We start from the raw sequence: 19,212 nt of genomic DNA, 5'->3' as shown, positions 1-19,212 counted from the left end.
TCAGAGTCATCCTGATGTCCCTGGTCCGTCTGGTGCCGTCCCTAGGAGGGGGGGTACTGTCACACCTGCAGCCAGACGTTAGTCTGGTTCTGTCTGTCTTCTATGTTTTGTTTGTCACTTCCTGTTTTATTTTGTTAAGTTTCCCCTCATGTGTCGTGTCTGTCGTCTTTACTTCCTGTTCCCTGTTCATTCTCACCTCTTACCTGATTACCTGTCTCCGCCCTGATTTGCTCCACCTGTGTCTAGTTGTCTTCCCTCCCTTTTGTGTATTTAAACCCTGTCTCTTCCTCCTGTCAGACACCAGTTTGTAACTCCAGTAGTTCTAACCAGCGTTTTGACCTCGTTTGTTCGTTTGCCTGCCTGTTTTTGACCTGTTTTGGATTCCTCGGTTTCTCGTCTTCTGCCTGCTCCCTGTCGGTTTTGTCTGCCTCTTCTGATACCTGGTTTTGACCTTCTCGCCCTGACTACCGGTACGTGAGTTTTTGTCTTGTCCTTATGTCCTGTTGCCCGATTGTTTGCCTGCCTGTGTATGACCTGTTTCCGTCCCTGACCTCCCTTTGCTTTTCCCTAGTCGGGAAAAACCCCCCTAACACCGCTCGGGGAGACGGGCTGTCGCCCTCGATCTGGAGGACGAATCAGAGGAGGATATCACCAACTATTATCCTCAAGATTCTGTCACTGATCATTATTTTTCACCTGTGTGTGTTCAATAAACCTTTTGAATTATATTTTTGGTGTTTGAGTTCTGCATTTGGATTCTGTGTTTGTACTCACACCATTACAAAATTCAAACTCTACTCAAATATTTGACATTAAAGCAGATCTGTACAGAGGAGTTTTCTCCCCTAAAACTGCGGTAATCAAACACAGTTCTTATGAGAATTAGAATTTAAACGGTAATACTAACCGTCTGTGATTTTTACCGCCGTTTACCGTTACACCGGTAATGGTTCCATCTGTACTTCCGGTCCAGATCCAGCGGTGCCACGGTGGACTCAGGTCCTGTTCAGTGTCTGTGTTTGAACTCAGTCACTCATCTGCATGTTCTTTCCTCCTGTTCGGTCTCAGATAATCCAACCGTCAGACTGCCAGTAAAGGAAGCAGTCTGTTCTGTCAGAGCACAGGTCACCTCTGTCTGTGTCAGTGTTCTTCTACAAACAGGACAGCTACTGTTTTCCTTCAGGCAGACTGAACAGAAGCTGTGGTCGCAGCTCAGACGCCGGATCTGAACGCCTGCAAACACACTGGATGAACTCCGTCATGTCCGGGCTCGGTCTAATTCCTGCCGTTTCCTCTGACATGAACGGTCCTGTACCACAGACTCACCATCTGTCCCTTCAGGTTCACAGGGAAGTCCTCCTGCTCTGGGTTTCACAGCCACAGCTCTGGAACGTGTGGAGGTCAGCCTGTCCGATCAGATGTTAGAAAAGATGGTGAATTTCTAGCACTGAATGAAGTATCTGCATTTTTTATTTTTTGCACTGAATCTGGATTTTTTTGTGTCTGAATTTTTTTGTATTCTAAATTTATGAACAGTTTAATTCAGAGACAAAAAATTCAGATACTTAATTTCAGTGCAAAAAAATTCAGTGCTACAAATTCAGGGGCTTTTATAATTACAGATCTGGTGACACATTGACTTCCATACAGGTGGACCCTCCAGTCAGATGTGGATGGTTTCCATGGCGACGTCCCCCTCTGCTGGTGGTTTCCATGGCGACGTCCCCCTCTGCTGGCGGTTTCCATGGCGACGTCCCCCTCTGCTGGCGGTTTCCATGGCGACGTCCCCCTCTGCTGGCGGTTTCCATGGTGACGTCCCCCTCTGCTGGCGGTCTACAGTCCTGTACGTTGCACTCAGTCACTTTGATAAACGTTGACAGAAAGATGAAATGAAAAGGAACTGAAGGTCAGAGGTCATGTGGGTCCAGTCTATTTTAATATATCTTTGTTGATTATTGATTATTTTTATTAATTTTTTAATTTAATTTTTTTAAATTATTTGATTATTTCTTTTTTTTAAAATATATAATAGTATGTTATTTAATTATTTTGTTTTATTGATAGTCATTATTTGTTTTTTTTAATTATTATTTTATTATTTCTTTTTTCATTTTAGTGATTATTTGATCATTTTTTTTGCTTTATTGATTATTTAATTATTTCTTTTTATCTCCACAAAGGAGGTTCTGTTTTTGTCGGCGTTGGTTTGTCTGTCTGTCTGTGTGCAGGATAACTCCAAAAGTTCTGGACGGATCTGGATGAAAATTTCAGGAAATGTTGATACTGGCACAAGGAAGAAAAGATGAAGTTCTGGTGGTGATCGGGGGGGGTTCACTGATCTGCCTTGGCGGAGGTCTGCGCTGTCTGAGTGCTTCTAGTTTTTTACTTTATTGATTATGTATTTATTTATTGTTTTTTTATTTTATTTTACAGAATACTTCATTATGTCTTTTTTATATTATTGATTATTTGATTATTGCTTGTTTTATGCAATATTTGATTATTTCTTCTGTTTTGTTCAGTATTTTGTTGATTATTTGATTATGTTGTTTGTTTATTCCGGTAGATTCTATGTTTATTGTAAATTCGGTTCAGATGCTGTTTGTCTTTACATTCACAGATGCAGTCTGTGTCTAAATGACAAATATAGGAATCCATGACTGAATGGGTTCAGAGTGGAGTATCTGGATAAAGAAACTAGATCATTTCTAAAACCATCTACGTTTCCACGTTTCAAGACTTTATTCAAACGTTTGTCAGCGCCCCCTGGTGTTCCAATGGTAAGGCCAGAATATGTGCTCCAAAAAGAGGGATTTTGGACCATCTCCAAATCTGATTAAAACGTTCTCTAGATCATTGTTTATGTTCATTTACATCACAGGTGTCAAACATGTGGTCCAGGGGCCAAATCCAGTCCACCAAAGGGTCCAGTCCGGTCACTGGGATGAATTTGTGAAAACAGAAATTTCACTGAAGAAAGGAATCCTTTCAGTTCAGGTTCCACAGACAGACCAGTTCCATCTGCAGTGGGTCAGATCAGTCAAATACTGTCAGAAAAACCCAGAAATACTCACAACTCCACATTTTTATCTTTGTAAATGTAAAAATTTTCACGTCATTTGACTGTTTTTACACTGAAACAAACCGACATTTCACAGAAACATGAATAACCTGAACAAATATGAACATTTTGAAACATCTGAAGTGTAATTGTACCAGTATTCTGCCTGTTCTTAAATGTTTTGTGTTTGTGGATCCACTGGGATCTGTATGTTAGAATGTTCATGTGTTAATGATGAACTGAGGCAGAATAGTGTTCAAATTACACTTAGTTTTCTGAAGAAATTTCCGTTTGTTCATGTTATTCAGTTTTAAAGGAGAGTTGATAGATGGAAACATTTTCATCACATAATTTTACTGTTTTTTGCTCTAAAACATAGAAGGAAGTTTGGAGTTGTCATGATTTCTGTATTCTTCTGTTCTTGTTTCCCTGGTTGGGTCCACTGCAGATCCCATTTGGCTGAATGTGGAACTGAACTAACAGGAGTCTGAGCCCTGGGCCATGTTTCCACAGCTCCTTCAAGAGTTTTTGCGCATTTATTCAAACATTCATCAGCATCACCTGGTCGTTTTTATCCGACTTTTATGCAGATGACACAGCAGACGCAGATGATGCAGACACAGACGACGCAGATGACACAGACGCAGACACAGACAACGCAGATGCAGATGACGCAGACGCAGACAACGCAGATGCAGATGACGCAGATGCAGACAATGCAGATGCAGATGACGCAGATGCAGGCAATGCAGATGACGCAGACAACGCAGATGACGCAGACACAGACAACGCAGATGACGCAGACACAGACAACGCAGATGACGCAGACACAGACAACGCAGATGACGCAGACACAGACAACGCAGATGACGCAGACGCAGACAACGCAGATGACGCAGATGCAGACAACGCAGATGACGCAGACACAGACAACGCAGACACAGACGACACAGATGACGCAGACACAGACAACGCAGACGACGCAGACACAGACAACGCAGACGACGCAGACGCAGATGACTCAGACGCAGATGACGCAGACACAGACAACGCAGATGCAGACGACGCAGACACAGACAACGCAGATGACGCAGATGATGCAGACGCAGGTGGACTCGTCCTGCAGTCGTTGGTGTCGATCGGCCGCTGAGATAAAAAACCCAAACAGTAAATTTGACAGAATCAAGAAACAGTCGACACGTTTCAGCTTCATTCGCACAAACTTTATTCATCTGAACAACATGTCATTTGGCCCGACAACAGAACACAAAGTACACAATGAGCTACACACACACACACACACAACCATGTGGGCCTGTGTGCATATTCCATACATCTATTATATGATACATTATTACTGTTTTTATTCCTATTATTATTGAACATCAAATATCCACGAGTTCAGTCTGAGCTACGACTACAGAACCACAACACCAACACAAACACATGTACGCACACGCTAAGGGTGAACATAGAACCATCCAGAACACGGAACCTCCGCTGTGACCCACCAACACTGTTCAGCTCCTGGAACCAGGACTCAGGTCAGCAACGCAACGCAACGGTCAACCCAAACCATCCAGAACACGAAGAACACAACAGCGTTAAAGAATGTGAAAAGCACCAGAACCAGCTGGAACCACACAGACCCACTCAGTTCTGAGCAGAACCGCTTCCCAACCCTGAACCGGTTCCAAACCCTGAACCGGTTCCAAACCCTGAACCGGTTCCAAACCCAAACCCTGAACCGGTACCTTCACTGCGGACTATTGCACTGTGTGTATGTTTAAAGTTTGCAGTTGCTATGGCGACAGGTAAGTTTGGAAGTGATGGTTAAACTGTTCTGGTGTGGTTAGAACCTGATCGAACCTGTCAGAACCCAAACGGTACCATGTGGAACCAGCTGAAACCGGTCAGAACCAGATGATGACAGAATGTTTCAGTTTCAGAGTCCGTCCTTCGCTCTGCGTCTTTGCATGTTGCCATGGCAACAGCAGAACCAAGCATTTACAATCACAGAAACATTATAAATAAATAAATAAATAAATACAAAATGTAAACCTTACACTGTAAAAAATAGTTTTAAATACTTTAGTTTCATATAAGATAAACAGCAAATAAAAAAATGACTAATACTTTCAGCAGCCCTGAGCCAGTTAGCTAACTGGTTAAGCTAACCGATGAGCTAACTGGTTAAGCTAACTGATGAGCTAACTTGTTATACTAACTGGTTATGCTAATTAGCGCACTAACTGGTTATGCTAACTAGTGAGCTAACTAGTTGAGTTAACTGATTACGCTAACTAGTGAGCTAACTGGTTATGTTAACAGGTTGAGCTAACTAGTGAGCTAACTGGTTATGTTAACAGGTTGAGCTAACTAGTGAGCTAACTGGTTACGTTAACTGGTTGAGCTAACTGGTTATGCTAACGAGTGAGCTAACTGGTTATGCTAAGTGGGTGTGCAGGTCTGATCCCAGACCAGCCTGAACATCCCCAGGGCAGTGAGACCCCTTCAGGTCCACACCGTCTACAGTACGTTATAAACCTGATGTAAACAGAGTCACATGATTCACTGCTGAGATGTGATTGGACAGACAGACAGACAGACAGACAGACAGACAGACAGGCAGCGGACCTGTCTCACCCTCCACACACACATATTTATACACTGAATATTGCAGAAGTACTTTGCTGATCGTTAATAATCACATGTGCTCATAATCAATACTTTTATTACGACTAAGATTCACAGTAACACAGTAGAACACAGACTGGGTCAGGCTAACCCGGGTCAGGCTAACCCGGGTCAGGCTAACCCAGGTCAGGCTAACCGTGGGTCAGGCTAACCCTGGTCAGGCTAACCGTGGGTCAGGCTAACCCTGGTCAGGCTAACCCTGGTCAGGCTAACCGTAGGTCAGGCTAACCCTGGTCAGGCTAACCCTGGTCAGGCTAACCCTCAATAGAAGACTGGGGGCTCTCTCCGTGGGCGGGGCTACCTTTGCTGGGCCGACTGGAAAGAGAGTGACACAAACAACAAGACTTTAGGGTCAAAGGTCACATCAGTCAATGACACGGCCTCAGCTGGAACCAGATCAGACCAGTTCAATGGGTCCACTGTTAGGACCCCGTCCACCCCAGAACCAGGCCCAGCACCCGTTCATGAGCTCTACTTCCTGTCCAGGGTCTGTGTTGTGGACTGAATTAAAGTCAGCTGATCTGTGGGCGGGTTCTTCTGGGTTCTGGATGTTCCTTTGGAGGCAGTAGGACTGGTTCTGACGGACCTCAGCCTTAGAACACAGACTGTAGAACATACGGCTCAAACAGAACGCAGAACCGTCCAGGTTTTAGAACCAGTAGAATTATTTCACTTTGTTGTACTTTCACCGGTGACTCCGCCCACAAACGGCATTTACCTTACTAGCTAACATCAGCCATTATTAGCTTGCTAGCTAACAATGGTGGAAGACCCAGACCACATATGAAAGTGGTCTTGGTCAGATTTAGGACCGCATAAGAAAGTGGTCTGGGTCAGATTTAGGACCGCATGTGGACACGTTTACCTGGGTCTGAATGTAGACTACAAAAACCACCGGAAACCCTCCGTAAATGATGGAGACCCAGGGGTTCAGGTTTGGGTTCTGATGTGGATCGGGGGCTCGGGGCTGGTCTTTAAACCTGGTTCCAGAGCGGCGCTAACACTTGGCCTGAGATGAGCTTAAACAGAATCAAGTGGATCCAGTGGAACTGAGGAGCAGAACCTGGGAACGGACCATGGATCCATGTTTAGAGTTTTTGTGCTTGATGTTGGTTCTGATTTGGCAGATGTGGAACTGTGATGTGGAACCATGATGTGGAACCATGACGTGAAACCATTATGTATTTGTGTCGACTGGCCTGGAGTTTAGCGTCACACGCTAGCACAATGCTAATGGATTCAGGATTCAGTAGAACCCAGTAGAATCAGACTGTACGCTGATGACGCTGATCTGTTCAGGACGTGGGAGGAGGGAGGAGTCAGAGGGACGTAAACAGAGGGAGGAGTCAGAGGGAGGAGTCAGAGGGAGGTAAACAGAGGGGGGAGTCAGAGGGACGTAAACAGAGGGAGGAGTCAGAGGGAGGTAAACAGAGGGAGGAGTCAGAGGGAGAGAGTCAGGGGGAGGAGTCAGAGGGAGTCAGAGGGAGGAGACAGAGGGAGGGGTCAGAGGGAGGAGACAGAGGGAGTCGGGGGAGGAGTCAGAGGGAGGAGACAGAGGGAGGGGTCAGAGGGAGGAGACAAAGGGAGTCGGGGGAGGAGTCAGAGGGAGGAGTCAGAGGGAGGAGACAGAGGGAGGAGTCAGGGGGAGGAGTCAGAGGGAGGGAGTCAGGGGGAGGAGACAGAGGGAGGGAGTCAGGGGGAGGAGACAGAGGGAGGAGTCAGGGGGAGGAGTCAGAGGGAGGAGTCAGGGGGAGGAGTCAGAGGGAGGGAGTCAGGGGGAAGAGACAGAGGGAGGAGTCAGAGGGAGGAGTCAGGGGGAGGTCTGGAGCGATGGGATGGAGATGCAGGAGCCCTACGACAGGACAGACAGACAGACAAACAGTTAGACAGGTTGATGGAGCTGTCAATCACAATGCTAATGCACCTGGGAAGTGGGAGGAGCTTGGTGCAGTCATTGGTCTGTTTTCTATTTTCCCTTAAATCAGCTGAATTGAACTGTTCGTATAAATGTGTTGAATGGAAAAACAACAGTTTGACTCAAACTCACAGTCAGTGTTATTGGACGATATGAACGTGTATAAAAACTACAACTCCCAGAATGCACAGAACCAGTGACTGTCCAATCCTAGAGCTTCATACTGTCCTTTTCCTGTCATTCATCACTGTTTTGTATTATGAAATAATCAGCTTGAGTTCAAACCTCAAACCTGCTCTATTCAGTTTAGAACTGCAGCAGCTGAGGCTTATGGGTATTGTAGTATTAGTGTAGACATTATATGGACCCAATGAGCTGATGTGTGCTAAACCAAATTGCTCCTCCCACTTTGTAATTTGTAATATAATGATGGGAGAAGTGGGCGGGATCAGATGGAGAAAACTGTAATCTGATTGGATGATGTGAGACAGTGACATCACACAGACAGCTGACGTACCATTGGTGAACTCCTCACTGGTCACTGATAGAGATTCTGAAAGAGCAACCATATATGGTCAATATGAGGGGTGGGGCAGGGGGCGGGGCTACCTGCTCTGATACTGACACACCTGAGCACTTCCTGTTTGAACTGAAAGAACAAGGAGGAACTTTACACCAAACAGTCGGCTTTTCAGCGTTCGGAACATTTGAAATCCTTCTATTCACTCGCATCACAGACTGTGGGCGGGGCTAATGTGGGCAGGGCTAATGCGACCAATAAGACCAACTAATGCCGCGTTTCCACTACATGGAACCGGCTCGACTCGACTCCACTCGCCTCGGCTCTGGTACCAGGTCCTATTCCAGACCGGTTCCACTCTGGTACCAGGTCCTATTCCAGACCGGTTCCACTCTGGTACCAGGTTCTATTCCAGACCCTTTCCACTCTGGTACCAGGTCCTATTCCAGACCCTTTCCACTCTGGTACCAGGTCCTATTCCAGACCGGTTCCACTCTGGTACCAGGTCCTATTCCAGACCCTTTCCACTCTGGTACCAGGTCCTATTCCAGACCGGTTCCACTCTGGTACCAGGTCCTATTCCAGACCCTTTCCACTCTGGTACCAGGTCCTATTCCAGACCCTTTCCACTCTGGTACCAGGTCCTATTCCAGACCCTTTCCACTCTGGTACCAGGTCCTATTCCAGACCCTTTCCACTCTGGTACCAGGTCCTATTCCAGACCCTTTCCACTCTGGTACCAGGTCCTATTCCAGACCCTTTCCATTCCAGATCCTCCCTCTTTCCAGTCCCTGGTCGTCATAGCGATGCGGTGCGTTCCTTCTGTGTGCTCTGCTCACAGTTGCTGATAAACTCACTGGTTGCCTGTTGTCTGGTCAAACTCCTGCTGAATGTTTGCGTCTGAACCTCCTGGACAAACCATGGTGTAGTTTTACAGACTGTCATCATGTGGATTCACCTACTGACAGATTTACTGGAAAAGGGCGGGGCACACACACCACTCTGACCAATCAGAGGTCTGCAGTGTTTACACAGTGTCACCTTTAGTACCTGGTCCCCAGTCCTGGAACCTCAGAGGAGGAGGGACCAAAAAACTAGTACCAGGTACCAGATTCAAAAAACTAGTACCAGGTACCAGATTACAAAAACTAGTAGCAGGTACCAGATTCCAAAAAACTAGTACCAGGTACCAGATTACAAAAACTAGTAGCAGGTACCAGATTCCAAAAAACTAGGACCAGGTACCAGATTACAAAAACTAGTAGCAGGTACCAGATTCCAAAAAACTAGTACCAGGTACCAGATTACAAAAACTAGTAGCAGGTACCAGATTCCAAAAAACTAGGACCAGGTACCAGATTACAAAAACTAGTAGCAGGTACCAGATTCCAAAAAACTAGGACCAGGTACCAGATTACAAAAACTAGTAGCAGGTACCAGATTCCAAAAAACTAGGACCAGGTACCAGATTACAAAAACTAGTAGCAGGTATCAGATTCCAAAAAACTAGTACCAGGTACCAGATTACAAAAACTAGTACCAGGTACCAGATTACAAAAACTAGTATCAGGTACCAGATTACAAAAAACTAGTACCAGGTACCAGACTCCAGGTCCTTTTTCATAATGGAAACACAAAAAGGCCGAGTCGAGTCGAGCCGGTACCACGTAGTGGAAACGCGGCATAAAACTTGGGCCCAATCCCAATTCTCACTTTCACCCCTCCCCTTTGGCCCTCCCCCTTGCCCCTCCCCTTTGGCTCTACCCCTTTACTGTCTCTCATATGTCCCCCAGTGGTTCGGTCCTCCTCCTTTAGTTATTCTATTACTATTTCTGAGGTAATATTACTATTCTTGTAGTAACATTACTATTCCTGAGGTAATATTACTATTCCTGTAGTAATCTTCCTGTGGTAATATTACTATTCCTGAGGTAATATTACTATTCCTGTAGTAATCTTCCTGTGGTAATATTACTATTCCTGAGGTAATATTACTATTCCTGTGGTAATCTTCCTGTGGTAATATTACTATTCCTGAGGTAATATTACTATTCCTGTAGTAATCTTCCTGTGGTAATATTACTGTTCCTGAGGTAATATTACTATTCCTGTAGTAATCTTCCTGTGGTAATATTACTGTTCCTGAGGTAATATTACTATTCCTGTGGTAATCTTCCTGTGGTAATATTACTGTTCCTGAGGTAATATTACTATTCCTGTAGTAATCTTCCTGTGGTAATATTACTGTTCCTGAGGTAATATTACTATTCCTGTGGTAATCTTCCTGTGGTATGGGTCTTTGTGTTGTATTTCAGATGTTTGCTTCTGAATATAAACTGTTCTAAACATCTTCTAAATTACAGACTCTGGTCCAAACTCTTCTATTGGATTTGTTTTAGAAGTGTCTGTAAATTACAGATGGGGGGGGGGGGGGGTCTGACACTCTGAGAAAGTCAGGACATAAATAGAACCTGAAAGTCCAAGTTCTGTCCCTCATATGTCCTCCAGTGGTTCACTTCTGTCCCTCATATGTCCTCCAGTGGTTCACTTCTGTCCCTCATATGTCCTCCAGTGGTTCACTTCTGTCCCTCATATGTCCTCAGGGCTTTAGATTACCTTAATTTGGGCACATCAGATGCTGGAATCGGCGGAGGGGGTGGGTGCGGGATTAGATTTTTCAACAGTAATTCCTGTTTTCTCAGACTATTTCAGATATATTCAAGAGTATGAAGGCATGGATTCCACAAGTCTAATTTCCAGAAGTATTGATCAGCATATGGCCAGCTGATTTTAATTCCAAAATCACAGGACTGCATGCAGGCAGATAATTCATATGTCATATGTTTCACTGCGTTTGTTATGTGAGCGGCCTGAACTTATAGGTCGCCCACGAGGCATGGTTGTTGAGAGAAAACCTTTGGCGTACAACGTACGAGTCAATCTCCAAGCTCTCATCACCTCTCACTGGCCGAAACGGGTGATTTAGACCAATCAAACGGCGCAAATATGTCATACCTGCTGCCAGACAATAGTCTGGTCTTGTCTGTCTTTTATGTTTTGTGTGTCACTTCCTGTTTTATTTTGTTAAGTTTTCCCTCATGTGTCTTGTCTGTCGTCTTTACTTCCTGTTCCCCGCTCCTCCTGACCTCTGTCCTGATTACCTGTCTCCGCCCTAATTTGCTTCACCTGTGTCTAGTTGTCTTCCCTCCCTTTTGTGTATTTAAACCCTGTCTTTTCCCCTTGTCAGTCGCCAGTTTGTAACTCCAGTAGTTCAGACCAGCGTACTTGACCTCGTTTGTTCGTTTGCTTGCCTGTTTTTTGACCTGTTTTGGATTCCTCGGTTTTTCGTCTTCTGCCTGATCCCTGTCGGTTTTTGTCTGCCTCATCTGATCTGGTTTTGACCTTCTCGCCCTGACTACCGGTACGTGAGTTTGCCTAGTCCTTATGTCCTGTTGCTCGATTGTTAGCCTGCCTGTGTATGACCTGTTTCCGTCCCTGACCTCCCTTTGCTTTTCCCCAGTCGGGAAAAGACTCCTAACACCGCTCGGGGAGACGGGCTGCTGCCCTCGATCCGGAGGACGAATCTGAGGAGGAAATCCCCAACCATTATCCTCAAGATTCTGTCACTCATTATATTTTTTCACCTGTGTGTGTGAACAATAAACCTTTTGGAACTAACTTTTGTTGTCGGAGTTCTGCATTTGGATTCTGTGTTTGTGCTAACGTTATCACAAAATATGACTTCTGCGGGAAGCATGAATACTTGTGCTTTCCTGTTCGGTACATATGTGTTGTTGTTGTCAATGTTTTCTCTGTCGTTATGAACAAGCCTTGTATATTATAACCGATGTGTTTTACGGGAGGAAAAAAGCAGGGGCGAGTGAGTCAATACTTTCGTTTACACTCTGCTCTGGCCTTTTTTTATTTTTAATTTGGGGACACTAATTTGGGGACATTTAATTTGGGCACACCGTTAGTCGGCCCAGCCAAGGTGTAATCTAAAGGCCTGGTCCTCCAGTGGTTCACTTCTGTCCCTCATTATGTTGAACAGAAGGAATCGACCGAAAGGAAATGTTCCAAAAACAGAACTGTTTATTCAAAGAGGATGTAAAGTTCAACGACGACAACTGTAAAAGGTACTGAGAGAACCGGATCACACAAACACAGACAGAAGGACAGACAGAAGGACAGACAGAAGGACAGACAGACATGGCTCCAGGTGGAGGTGGATGGAGGTCCAGTTCAGATGGAAACAGAGTGTGTTTAGCGTTAGCCTAGCATAAACCACAGCAGCAGAAGGAACCTGTTCACTTCTCACATCACATCATAAACACATTTTTAAATGTTTGTTTTTTCTGTTTTTGTCTTAGATAAACAGGTTCCTTCTGCTGCTGCGGTTTATGCTAGGCTAACAGGTTCCTTCTGCTGCTGCGGTTTATGCTAGGCTAACAGGTTCCTTCTGCTGCTGCGGTTTATGCTAGGCTAACAGGTTCCTTCTGCTGCTGCGGTTTATGCTAGGCTAACAGGTTCCTTCTGCTGCTGCGGTTTATGCTAGGCTAACAGGTTCCTTCTGCTGCTGGGGTTTATGCTAGGCTAACAGGTTCCTGTTGCGGTTTATGCTAGGCTAACAGGTTCCTTCTGCTGCTGTGGTTTATGCTAGGCTAACAGGTTCCTTCTGCTGCTGCGGTTTATGCTAGGCTAACAGGTTCCTTCTGCTGCTGCGGTTTATGCTAGGCTAACAGGTTCCTTCTGCTGCTGGGGTTTATGCTAGGCTAACAGGTTCCTTCTGCTGCTGCGGTTTATGCTAGGCTAACAGGTTCCTGTTGCGGTTTATGCTAGGCTAACAGGTTCCTTCTGCTGCTGTGGTTTATGCTAGGCTAACAGGTTCCTTCTGCTGCTGCGGTTTATGCTAGGCTAACAGGTTCCTTCTGCTGCTGCGGTTTATGCTAGGCTAACAGGTTCCTTCTGCTGCTGCGGTTTATGCTAGGCTAACAGGTTCCTTCTGCTGCTGCGGTTTATGCTAGGCTAACAGGTTCCTTCTGCTGCTGCGGTTTATGCTAGGCTAACAGGTTCCTTCTGCTGCTGCGGTTTATGCTAGGCTAACAGGTTCCTTCTGCTGCTGGGGTTTATGCTAGGCTAACAGGTTCCTGTTGCGGTTTATGCTAGGCTAACAGGTTCCTTCTGCTGCTGTGGTTTATGCTAGGCTAACAGGTTCCTTCTGCTGCTGCGGTTTATGCTAGGCTAACAGGTTCCTTCTGCTGCTGCGGTTTATGCTAGGCTAACAGGTTCCTTCTGCTGCTGCGGTTTATGCTAGGCTAACAGGTTCCTTCTGCTGCTGCGGTTTATGCTAGGCTAACAGGTTCCTGTTGTGGTTTATGCTAGGCTAACAGGTTCCTTCTGCTGCTGCGGTTTATGCTAGGCTAACAGGTTCCTTCTGCTGCTGCGGTTTATGCTAGGCTAACAGGTTCCTTCTGCTGCTGCGGTTTATGCTAGGCTAACAGGTTCCTTCTGCTGCTGCGGTTTATGCTAGGCTAACAGGTTCCTTCTGCTGCTGCGGTTTATGCTAGGCTAACAGGTTCTTTCTGCTTCTGCTGCAGTGGTTCCTGCTGTCCCAGGGTTCTACAGGAGAACATCTGAGAACATGAGGAACAGGAGCTGTGTCTGTGTGTGGAGGTGTGGGCGTGTCCCTTTAATGGAAGAAGAACCAATGGGGTGGAGATGAAAATGATGAAGATGATGTTGATGGGGGGGGGGGGGGGGGGTGAAGAAAGCCCAGCTTTCTTCACCATGTCTGTGCTGATTGTTTGTGGATCGCTGTGTTTTTTTTCCGCAGCACCAACAAAGAAGAACTCAGTCTTCTTCCTGGTTGTCCTCACCCTGCGCTCTGATTGGCCAGTTCTGATAAAACACACCCACCCCTGTGTCCAGCTGAGTGAAGGTCCTGATGAGTTCACTGTGACTCAGAGCTTCCTAAACTGGACAGTCGAGTTTCACTGAACATTAACCCTTTCATGCAAGAATTATGAAAAAATGTATCTCAATTTTATTTTTTTGGATAGATTTTATTTCTCAAAATTAGGCTAAAGTTGAAATACATTTTGAATGAAAAAAAAAAAGTTTTATTAAGAAGATATGTAACCCCCTGAGACCCAGGAAAACACAAGTTGTGGCTTTAAAAAAAAAAAAAAAAATCAAATAACGGCCTATGTTGGAAACATCACGATGCAAAAGTTTTTTCAGATGCTTTTTTAACATCTTTAGGAATGTGATGGACAGTTTTTTCTTCTTTTGTTTTGTTTTAAAGCTGAGCAAACCCATCGCTGGGTCTGAGGAGGTTCACGTTCTGAGATCCCAGAGCAGTTCAAACCCTTTTTTTCCGTTGTGTTACTTTGGGTCTGTAGACACTGCCCCCATGTGCTCTGGAGAATACTGCCTTTTAAAGTGTTTGGAAAGTGAGCAGAAACTATGTGTCCAAATATGGACATCATGCATGAAAGGGTTAAGACACTGATGCTGCATTCAGGTCACATAACAGTGTGGGAAATAAGGACACTGATGGCAGGTTGCGTTCACTGTCCAACTGTGTCCCTCTGTTTGGGTTGGATGTTCACATCAGTCCACAGTTCCCACATCACCTGAATGCAGCATCAAATCCATCTGTTTAACGAAGTTTCCCTGAACGAGCCGTGACTCGTGAACAGGATTCAAACCTCGAACGTGTCATTCATCTGACCTTTGACCTCACAGCGACCTTACCTGGGGACTCCGGGCGGGGGCGCTCTGTTGGGCCGGGAGGGGACGGAGGGCGGGGGTCCGGGGTCAGGCGACACCGCGGGACGAGAGGGGGGGCCGGGGGCCGCCCGACCGCCCGGACGAGGGGGTCCGGGAGGGGCCCGGCGCTGGGGGGTGGGGCTAGACATAGGAGACCTGCGAACAGGTGTCAATCAAAGAGTCAGAGTTCAACGAGCTTCAGAGACGACCAATAAGACGACGATCGGAAAAAACAAACACATAAAACCAATAAACAGCATCAAACTGATCAAATATGCAGATGAGATGGGGTGGAGGTTTAGGTGGATCAGCTGGTCTGTTGCTAGGTTACCTGCGTCCCGAGGGCATCCCCGTCACCTGCAGCCACGAGTCGTCAACGGGCGGAGGCATGGCCGTGGTGATGGTGGTGGTGCTGATGTCACCGATGATGCTGAGGCCTTCGCGCAGAGCGTGGTACATACGCAGCATCTCATCCCTGTGCTGAGCCTGGAACCAAGGACGCAGCAGAGGATGAGGCCGGGGTGGGCGGGGCCTAACTGGTGTCAACAGTAGATGAAGCTGGTGTGGGCGGGGCCTAACTGGTGTCAACAGTAGATGAAGCTGGTGTGGGCGGGGCCTAACTGGTGTCAACAGTAGATGAAGCTGGTGTGGGCGGGGCCTAACTGGTGTCAACAGTAGATGGTGCTGTGTAGTGCATGTAGTGTGTGTGTTGTATGTATTGTGTGTGTTGTGTGTAGTGCACACACATGCCCCTCTGTGGGTGGGGTTGTGGGTGTGTCCTAGCTGCTTGTGGGTGGGGTTGTGGGTGTGTCCTACCTGCTCCTGGGACTCCTCCATCAGCGTGTTCTGGTCTCCACAGGAGTACAGCTGAGCCAACAGGTCTGCATGGATGAACTCCTTAGTCTGAGGAGGAACAGCAGGTCACATGACCCATGACATCATCACACCTGTGTGTGTGTGTGTGTGTGTGTGTGTGTGTCGTACATTGTTGACCATCAGGTGCATGATGGTCTTGGGGATCAGATCTCTGACAGTGCGGTGGATGATTGACAGGTACGAGTCCACCAGGTTCCTGACGATCTCCACCTGTCGCTCCAGCTGAGGGTCCAGACTGTGGATCTGCCCGTCAGCGCTGGACTCCTCCGCCTCCGCCTGTGGACGAACACCAACACCCATTAGAGACAGGGGCCTAAACACCTGCCCCCATCAGAGCCCTGGTCCTCCACCCATCAGACTCACCTTGTCCTTGTCCTGCTCAGACATGAGGGGAACACAGACAGTATTAACATTCACAGATAACAAACTGATGATGTCATGATCATGTGACTGTGATTCAACAGTAGGAGTAATGGAGTACCACGCTGCGTTCAGGGTACACTCCAGCCCGTAGGAAAGACGCCTTCCAGCTGTCCACCTCTTCCTGGGACTCACTGGCCAACTCCAGCTGACGGTAGTCCTTATACACATTCCTAACACACACACACACACACACACACACAGAGGTCAAAGGTCGAGCGGTTAACCTCACATAGAGCCAGACCATGACAACTATAGCCCAGACCGGACCAGACCAGACCAGCCTAGCCTAGCTCTGACAAGCCCAGCCCAGATCCAGGTCCAGGTCCAGGTCCAGGTCCAGGTCCAGGTCCAGGTCCAGGTCCAGCCCACCTGTGTTCGGTGTTGAACAGGGCAAAGATGTGTTTACTGGACATGAAACTCTTCTCGATGTCCTTGAGCTTCAGGTTGTCCACCGGCAGCATGTACTTCTTCTCCTTCTCCTGCAGGAGGTGACACACACACAGAGGAGGGTGAGAAGAACGGACCAGACCCAGGACCATGAAGGGTTCAGGGGGCCCGTATCCATGGAAACCACCACCACAGAGGACGGTCTAGTTCAGGGGGTCCGTAACCATGGAAACCACCACCACAACAATGAGTCAGATTAGACTAGATTAGTTTACATTTGATTAGATTGACTTTTGTTTGTATATATTGTGTCTGTGTAGTTCCTTATGTATAAGTACATGTTTATGTAAATGTATAATTTGAAATAATAATTAAAATATAAAAATGTATTCACGATATTCAAGCGTCAGTGTGTCGTGGACTACGGTTGGTGTGTTTTTCGTCTGCTGTGCGTTGTCGTGGGTTACCTCGTCGTCTTTGTACCAGGACAGGGTCTCCGCCGTCAGGACAAACCAGTACTCTTTGGCTCCGCCCTTCATGATGCCAATGTTGTTGATGGTCAGCCACCCTTTACGGATCACCTGTGTACGGGGGGGGACACCGCTGTCAGTCATGTGACCGATCCAACCCAAACCTGTGCACAACTGGGTGTAAACATCTGGATCCACAGTCAGGTGTTCATAGGAACACCTGGAGCCTCTCTCACACATACACATACATGACGTGAACCACTCACCATGATCTCGTCCTGGTGTTGCCGTGGCAACAGAGGCGGAAAAAAGAATGGACAGAGAGAGAGAGAGAGAGAGAGAGAGAGAGAGAGAGAGAGAGAGAAACCCATGAATGAGCCTCCGCATTCATCCTCCACATGTTAGAGCGAGCACAGACAGTCACCTGGGCCCACTCACCTGGTTTCCTGCCACCTTCTTCTTACTCATCTGACTGCTCTTCTGTTGAGCACTGACACACACACACACACACACACACACACACACACAAAGGAAACAACTGGAGTCAAAGAAAACCAGACTTTACAGAAAACTGAAGTTACAGATGGAAAAATACAGGAACTCACTGTGTATGTGTGTGTATGTGTGTGTATATGTGTGTGTGTATGTGAGTGTGTGTGATTATTGACAGGTCGGTTTAACAGGGGGAGGGGTCCGTATGAACAGGAGGGAGCGGCCTACTCAGGGTCCTCAGGTCTTACTTTGCAAAGCCGATGAAATCCTCGTGGTTGGTGTTCATGTACGCCAACTCGATGTCAATCAGCAGCATCACCTGGACAGACAGAGAAGGGGCGGAGTCAACCAAAAGCGGGACGTCCTTCAGTCTGTCAATCAACTCCTGCACCGCTGCTGCTTCAGCGGACGGCGGTCGAACTAAAACTACCTCAGTGACGGAAAGACGGAAAAACACGACCTCACAGATGACGACAGCAGTTAAACACACACACACACACGAGCAGTGGATACAGGCGGGTCATGTGACAGGCGGGTCATGTGACAGGCGGGTCATGTGACAGGCGGGTCATGTCTGACCTGGTTCTTAGTGCGACTCTCTCGGTCTCTGATGTGCTGAGTGACGATCCGCTCCATCTCCTCCCTGAGCATCGGATACTGAGCCAACTGCAATAGAGGTCAGAGGTCAGGGGTCAGAGGTCAGGGATCACGGATCAGAGGTCAGGGTGAGACACTGTTCTGAGACAGTGTGTCGTCATCAATTTAACAAAGACATAAAATACACAAATTCATGTTAAAGACCGGGCAAAGCAGCGAGAAGAACTTGCTGAGTAGTGTGTAGTAGTGTGTAGTAGTGTGTAATAGTATGCAGTAGTGTGTAATAGTGTGTAGAAGTATGCAGTAGTGTGTAGAATTGTATAGTTGTGTGTAGTAGTGTGTGTACCTTGTGTGTAGATGTGTGTAGTTGTGGTCAGTTGTGTAGGTCTACATGTCCAGGTCATGTCTTGCACACTTCAGACTTGTGCTGGTACTGTCAGTGGTGGTACCCTGGGCCCATCAGGTGGGCTTCCTCCTTCACTGGTGTTCGGTTGACTGGGCCCACCACGCCTCCAGAGGGTCCAGCGGTCAGACCCAGTGTCCTGGCCTCACCCCCCAGGTGCCACCGCTCACTTGACCGCCCATGCGGAGTCCTTCCTCTTCCACCACAGCTGCTGACCTCCTTCTCTACGGCCCTCCAGAGGTCTTTGACCGCCTGCCGGTGACCCCTCCCTCACATTCCCAGTTCCCAAAGCCGTCTGGATGTGGAGGCGGCCACCAGCCCTCTGCAGCCTCTACTTCCACAGGGCGGACTTTCACAGTCCAGCGTTGCTGTTGTACATTAGCTGCAGGTCTGCGTACCTCAGGTTCTTGCGCTCGTAGTCCTCCTCCACAGCCCTCTCCAGGGGACCGTGAGCTTAATGATGTAAACGAGCTTGAGGAACGCCGACCACAGCACGAGGTCTGGGCTCAGGTTGGTTGATGTGATCTCCACTGGGGAGCAGAGCTTCTGGCCTGTGTCTGCCCTTAGCTTCCAGTCGCGTGCCCCACCAAGCCTCCCGGC

At 47.2% G+C, this 19,212-nt stretch overlaps 1 protein-coding gene across 3 annotated transcripts in view; it reads right to left on the bottom strand.

Annotated features, from left to right (window-relative positions):
• Positions 1–4,262: 4,262 nt before the first annotated feature.
• Positions 4,263–19,212, bottom strand: part of LOC115416277 (dynamin-1-like) — a 37,446-nt gene continuing 22,496 nt past the window's right edge. The window contains exons 11-26 of one of the 3 annotated variants that reach the window (XM_030130024.1): positions 18,192–18,278; positions 17,861–17,931; positions 17,559–17,610; positions 17,387–17,398; positions 17,118–17,231; positions 16,633–16,742; positions 16,322–16,433; positions 16,204–16,215; positions 15,949–16,116; positions 15,781–15,867; positions 15,296–15,450; positions 14,950–15,120; positions 8,191–8,226; positions 6,008–6,073; positions 4,797–5,840; positions 4,263–4,720 (exon numbers count right to left, since the gene is read on the bottom strand). In XM_030130024.1, coding sequence (XP_029985884.1) covers positions 8,205–8,226; positions 14,950–15,120; positions 15,296–15,450; positions 15,781–15,867; positions 15,949–16,116; positions 16,204–16,215; positions 16,322–16,433; positions 16,633–16,742; positions 17,118–17,231; positions 17,387–17,398; positions 17,559–17,610; positions 17,861–17,931; positions 18,192–18,278 — 1,173 coding nt within the window. In that variant the 3' untranslated portion in view covers positions 4,263–4,720; positions 4,797–5,840; positions 6,008–6,073; positions 8,191–8,204. Of the gene's footprint in view, positions 4,721–4,796; positions 5,958–5,987; positions 6,074–8,190; positions 8,227–14,949; positions 15,121–15,295; positions 15,451–15,780; positions 15,868–15,948; positions 16,117–16,203; positions 16,216–16,321; positions 16,434–16,632; positions 16,743–17,117; positions 17,232–17,386; positions 17,399–17,558; positions 17,611–17,860; positions 17,932–18,191; positions 18,279–19,212 lie in introns of all 3 variants that reach the window. The other 2 variants (XM_030130023.1, XM_030130022.1) reach the window with 2 other exon arrangements.

The sequence above is a fragment of the Sphaeramia orbicularis genome, unplaced genomic scaffold (assembly GCF_902148855.1).
Source record: "Sphaeramia orbicularis unplaced genomic scaffold, fSphaOr1.1, whole genome shotgun sequence".
NCBI lineage: Eukaryota > Metazoa > Chordata > Actinopteri > Kurtiformes > Apogonidae > Sphaeramia > Sphaeramia orbicularis.
Note: the sequence above shows the minus strand (reverse complement) of the source record. Positions and strands in the feature narration are given on the sequence as shown.